This window comes from Neomonachus schauinslandi, chromosome 8 (assembly GCF_002201575.2).
Source record: "Neomonachus schauinslandi chromosome 8, ASM220157v2, whole genome shotgun sequence".
In the NCBI taxonomy this organism is placed as follows: Eukaryota; Metazoa; Chordata; class Mammalia; order Carnivora; family Phocidae; genus Neomonachus; species Neomonachus schauinslandi.
This window is the reverse complement of record NC_058410.1, coordinates 85,274,773-85,281,020: the sequence shown is the minus strand read 5'-3', so window position 1 is coordinate 85,281,020 and position 6,248 is coordinate 85,274,773. Positions and strand designations below refer to the sequence as shown.

Sequence of the window (6,248 nt, the reverse complement as noted above, 5' to 3'; positions counted from 1 at the left end):
AAGAGTCAGAGCTTAGTTGACTTAGCCACCCAGGAGCCGGATGAATTCCACAAGCATTTTTGAGATCCTGTGCCAAGAGCAGGGATAGGTGAGCATGAGGGTCACCTTAATGCAGTACCTAGGCTAGGAATTGGCCCTGTAGAAAAGTATAAGACACAGGCCCCGGCTCATTGCCTTTCCTAGCAACTGCTCCACCACAGGCATGTTTATTCTGATTTCTTAAGCCTCATATGAGAAATTGCTAATAAGCCATTATATGCCCAAACAGTCAAATAGCCTCACTCAGGGTTCAAATCCCATGAGGCCCGGTTGGGGAGCTCCGGGTTCTAATTAAGTGTCTTCTTTCCCTAGTTTTCTTTTTCACGCATTAAAGATCACTGCTCATACAGCTTTCTGTTAAAGTGAAAACACCCAGGATTTGCCTCCTTGGCCACACTCTCCCCTCCTTATGAAAGGCTTATTGCTAGGTGTTTTAGACTCTGGAGCCAGACTGCTGCAGACTCGAATCTCAACTCCTCCACTGAGTAGCTCTGCAGCCTGGGCAGAGGCTTAACTCCTCCATGCCTCATTTTACACATCTGTATAATGAGAATATTGTATCATAGGGTTGTGGTAAGGGTTAAACAGGTTGATAGTTCTTGGTACAGAGTAACCACTCAATAAATGTTAGTTCTTAGTAATTGTCACTACCAGGCTATTTCTCTCCCATAAAATGTAAGGGACTGTTTTGACTATTTTATTGCACCCGTATCCTCCAACTTCTAGGAGTTCCTGTTTCAAAACTGCACGTGAATAAACATGGAATGAATACACGAATGCACGCACTTTATATCTGCATTTCCAATGTTGCGCCGTCAAGAGCAAAGGCAAAGGAGCAAGTGTAAGTCACCTCTTTGCAAAGGTCCTTCCTTTACCGGGTTTTACCCGAGGCCCTCTGGGACAACCTCATCCCCATAGTGGGGAAGCCCACAGCGGGCAGTGCGAAGTACCTTCTGGGGATCACCTTGGGCGAACGGCCTAGCACATAAAGTCCCGGCTGGCCGGCTTCCCGGGAAGTTCGGCGCATGCGCACCGCGCCCAGCGTCTGGGTTCCTTCCTGCGCGCTACCCGGAAGCCTCGGCTCCGTCTCCCTCCTTCCCCCTCCCCCTCCTTCGCCGGCTCCGGCGGTGCGTGCGGGGCCGGCCCGGCGAGGAGGCGGGACACGTCGGCGCTGCCACCACCGCCGCCGCTCCTCCTCCAGTTCCAGCTGCTGCCGCCGCCGCCGCCGCCGCTTCCTGGGTTGAGTCCGCCCGCGGTCCCGGCGGCTCCAGGTGTGTTCTCGCTGTCCAGCTCCTGCCCGAGTCCGCCGCCGCCGTAGCTGTCCCGGGCTCCCCGCCCCGCTGCCGAGATGGCGACGCGCTCCTGCCGGGAGAAGGCTCAGAAGCTGAACGAGCAGCACCAGCTCATCCTGTCCAAGCTGCTGAGGGAGGAGGACAACAAGTACTGCGCCGACTGCGAGGCCAAAGGTAGCGCGGACGTCGCCGCCCTTGGTCGGGGCCTCCTGCGACCGGTGACCTTCCCGTCGCCGCGGCGCCCGGGGCCCGAGCGGACGCCGCGGCTGCGCCCAGCTGGCCCCGGCCCTGAGGGGAGGGCGGGCTCAGGCTCGAGTAGCCCCTCACCTCCACCAGAGGCGGCGGCGAGGTCAGGCCAGTGGGCGCCGGCACTGGCCTTAGCCTCCTCTTTCCCGGCCCCGGGGCAGAGCCGGTTCCAGCGTCGCGATGCTCGGACCCTCTACAGGGCCGGGGCCAGAGCCGGGCTGGGATCTCGGAACGGGGCGACTGCCTGGCTAGTGCTTAGGGTTAAAGGGTTGCTCTCCTCCCGCCTCAGCTCGCAGGTACATCCGTGGGTGGGGCCACCCTTAGTCTCGGTCTCCTCCTTGACCCTCCCCCAGTGACCACGGCGTCCCACCTGGGGCTCCGATGCTCCGTATCCCAGGTGGAGCCCTACCTGCCTGCCCACCTGACAGCTTTGTACAGGGCTTTTGCTTCTTCCTGACAAAGGGTATGGTGGTCCTTTTTGGTGGGTTGGAGTTTTACTGAGTGAGACCATTGGGGAGGGGTCTTTGGTAGTAGTAGTAGTAAAATTGTTTTTTTAGTCTGGATATTAACCCGAATGAGGAGGAATTTCATTATATGAGTCTCTTGGACAGTGGGCTTATGTTCCTGAAGCTTTTAGTAATTAGATTATCTCTGACCAGTTGGTTTGGGAGAACATGTGGACACTGGTTTGTGTGGCCCAGAACGTTGAAGGTGCATTTTTTAAAGATCCAGAGATTGACAAAAACCTAATTTTAGTTTGTTCCGTTGGAGGGCTTCTGCCTCAGCCTTTAAAATAGATACACTATTTTTAGCCTATATGTTTGGGTTTGGAGATCTGATTTATATTTAATGTCTTATAAGTAATCTCCTGAGAAAAATGTTTCAGATTTTAAAAACAAACCTATCATGTGTTTAGGAAAAGATCTTGCTTATTTCTAAATTGGTTTGTTTATTCGGTGAAGAATAGGTAGTTCTCCAAAGCAAGAGTCCGTCTTTGAGAATGTCATTTCAGGTTTCTGTTATTAACTTAGACTTTTCTTGAAGCTTTACTGTTGTTCCTCAATACTATATAAATGAGTCACGTTTCAGTAGGCTGATAATGTTTGATTAGACTAAGCCACACAGCATCAGCAGGTCACTTCACTACCACACTACCATAACAGGTACCTGATTACTGGAAGATCATGTGGGAATACTGTAACCAGACCATTTTAAGGAGCACTTTTCAATATCACAGTAACTTGACTGACCCAACCTTACTTTTATTCTGGGTAACCTTTCAGATGATGAGTTAAAAATGCCTGATTATTATGGCAGTATTTGTTTACTTGATACTGATTATGTGTGTGTGTGTGTGTTTTGGAGGGGGAATACTGTATTGAGGCTCAATTACTCATCACTGCACTAGTAAAACACTGAAAAATGGGGCCTTTAAAAGGCCAGAAAAAGAAATGAGCTGCATTTTGAGTGAGAAGTAACATGGTTAAAAAGAGATGTTAGTAAAAAAAAAAAAGAGATGTTAGTATATATTAAATCTATTAAAAATTGAATAGTAACAGTTTCAGTAAGTACTTTCATTAGGTATAGAAATAAGTGAAAAATAATTTTTGTTTAAATTTCTGTCCCCGAAAAAGTACTTTATAAAATCAGATTTTCACTGATGCTTCCTAAAATAATGTATAGGTTTTGATAAATCCATTATGTGCCACATGATAACATTTTCATTCTCATTTTTTTGAAGTGAGGAGAGGAGAATCATGTACTTTTTAAATTAGAACAAAAATTTTATTCTAACAGAAGGAAAAGGGAGCATTAGTTTTGTTTGCTGTTTGTATTGCCACTGAGGTCCATGTATATATATTGAATGAATGTTTTTATTTTGGTTTTGTTTGGTCTTTTGTTTGTGGGTTTGTTTTTGAGAAATGTAGGAAGAGGGAGAGAAGAGAGTAGCATCAAGGAAAAACTAAGGATCTTTCCAAATCATGACTGGAGTTCATGCCCTTCACCCTCAAACTCTTGATGCTACTAAGTATTGAATAATATTAAAATGAGCTTCTAAATTATTTCACTGTTTTATCCTCTCGTCCAGGAAAAAATATCACAGTTAAGTTTAATTAGACTTGATTTCATAGTTGTAGTAGTTGAAAAATTTGACATGATTGGGCTATTGATATAATTAAATATATTTTGTAAAATTTTTGAGTCTTCGATATGGTTGAAGCCCATTATAGAGCTCTCTTAGTAGAGTTCTTGGCTTGTTAAATGATTTTGGATTTATTGTTATATATGCCAGATGACATAGTAAATGTAGGTAGTGAAATTCTGATTCAATATATTTTTAAAAGACATGCTATGGTTCTTATTCTGCAGCTCAGCTATTAAAAGAGGTTCCATACTGTATATGTGTATTAATGTTTTCTTCACTGTCTAATAAACTACATCAAGCCTTTCATGTATTTTTCAAGCTATTTCTTAGTTAACTCAATTTTCTTTTCTTTCACAAAATACTTCCCCACTGCTCTTTGAGAACATGTACGAAAGACTAAAGTCTAGGGCTAAAGATTACCCTATTCTCTTGACTTTAATAATAGTTGGCAAAGTTATATCAATTGGATTTTCACATTTTCTTACTGAGTCATCAGTGTGTGTGTTTCCTGAATTGACATTATTTAGGAAGTAAGGAAGGAGAAAAGGATGGCATAGGTGCCAGTTTCCTGCTCATGATCCGACACTTACCAGATCTGTTGAACAACTGGAGAATGAGAACAGGCAGATGTATCTGAGCTTCCTCTCCCTGGCCTCATTTGTGACTCTGTGGGAGTTTTAATGCAGTTCTATTGGTTGTTAGTTGGTGGCAGTTTATGGAGCAGTGAAGATTTAGGGCACCTTGCCAATCTAAAGTTTAGTTTTTAGTATTTAAAGTTTCATTCACAGTTAATACTAGCTTTGATTCCGAACATGTGTTGGAATGAAAATGTGTCTCTTGCCCAGTAAGTTTTGGGGTAATCAGAAACATAAGGTTTTTGAACCCTTAAGGGATTGTTTTGTTCCACCTGTCTGGTATTAAGAGGGTAAGCTCCTTGCCCAGATCAGGCCCAGATCAAGCACTTATTTCTTCATTCCACAGATCTTGACTGTAGGGGACACCACTAAGCACTACTGGGTTATGGGGCTAAAAGAATTAGTAAGACCTAAAGGAGTTTGTTTAGTGAGGACTGCATTTTTGCAAATGAATAATTCCAAAACAATGTACTAAGTGTTATAATAGTGGTTGTAAGAAGTACCCCCCTCTCTACTTATTTTGGGCTGCTCTCCCTATTGCATCTGACTTTTGTCTATTGGTTGTCTTCACAGTTCCTAGAATGCTGCCTCAAGGCCTTTGCACATGCTGTTCTTTCTGCCCAGGAAGCTCTCTAACAGTTTTTTGCCTGATCAGTTTTATGTATCATCCAGTTTCTGCTTAAATGTCTCTTGAAGGGAAATGATTCTCCCCTCTTAGGTTAGGCTTCCCTTTATACGTATAAGACACATCCTGAATATTTTATTACTCTTACTACAGTTGTAATTAAACATTATTTGGGTATTTATTGGGTAATCTATTTCCCTGTTGAATTATAGCTATAAGAGAAGAGATCTTGTTTGTCTTGTTTAGGCTTGTATCCCCAGCCCTCTACACAATGTGATAGGTTAATGTAACTCTTTTGAATGAATGAATGTGAATGAGTACAGAGCTGAAGGGAGGCAGCAGGATATGTGGAAATGGGTTCACATATGGGCATGTGGAGTGACCTGCTGGGAAATATTCACGGGAGTCTTGTTTGAGTTAGGTTCCGAAAGTGGAGTGGGATTTCAGCAGATGGAGAAGGAATTGAAGGGCACAGTTAGCTGCACATACAAGGTACAGGTATATAAGAGAACATAAGAGGTTTCCATGTGGCCTTTTTAGGGTAAGCTTTCTCTAAGCGTGACCAGATTTGATGGTAGCAGGTCAGGAAGAACTAAAATGGTGAGAGATTCCAGGCATGTCACCTAATTATAACAGCAGTGTGAGAAGGAGTGTAAGGATCTGACCTCACCTAATGTCAGTGTGTTGTAAATTGGGGTATAGGGCAGGAAACAGAACGACTGTAGCTATTTTAAGGAACAGGTGCTTACATTGGAAGGGCTGGAAGAGCAAAAATCAGGGAGCCACTACTGGACTAACGGTTTCAAGGCCATATACTAATACCATTGCTACCGCTCCCACCACTACTGCCGCAGCTGCTTCTCACCCATGAAACCGGTGAGCTGATGGGGGAATCGGGACTGTGGTTACTGCCGCCATTCAGTGTCTACTAGACATTTTTGTCAGTTGCCCTTACTATAGGAAGATGGCCTTTGTTGAACTTGTGCCTTCCACGTGCAAATAACTGGCAGACCTATGTCCAACACTTGGCCGGCAAGGGAGTCTTTTAGCTTTCTAATCTCTTCAAAATGTAGAAACAAGAAGTGGAGGTTGTGAGACTCAATCCAGGAGTCTACTACGAGGCAGTGAGGATGGAGAACATTTTCATTAAGTGTTTGATATTGAAGAGTTCTTATATAAACTTATTTTAAAGTAATTCATACTAAAAAGTAAAGTTCACCTTGAGAAAATGATGCTTATGATGATGTTGATGCTTGTGGGATAAA

General features: G+C 44.1%; 1 protein-coding gene across 2 annotated transcripts in view; it reads left to right on the top strand.

Annotated features, from left to right (window-relative positions):
* Positions 1-1,249: 1,249 nt before the first annotated feature.
* The window catches only part of SMAP1 (small ArfGAP 1), a 168,339-nt gene continuing 163,340 nt past the window's right edge, over positions 1,250-6,248 (top strand). For both annotated transcript variants that reach the window (XM_044917295.1, XM_021691940.1), the window contains exon 1: positions 1,250-1,505. In XM_044917295.1, coding sequence (XP_044773230.1) covers positions 1,388-1,505 — 118 coding nt within the window. In that variant the 5' untranslated portion in view covers positions 1,250-1,387. The remainder of the gene's footprint in view (positions 1,506-6,248) is intronic.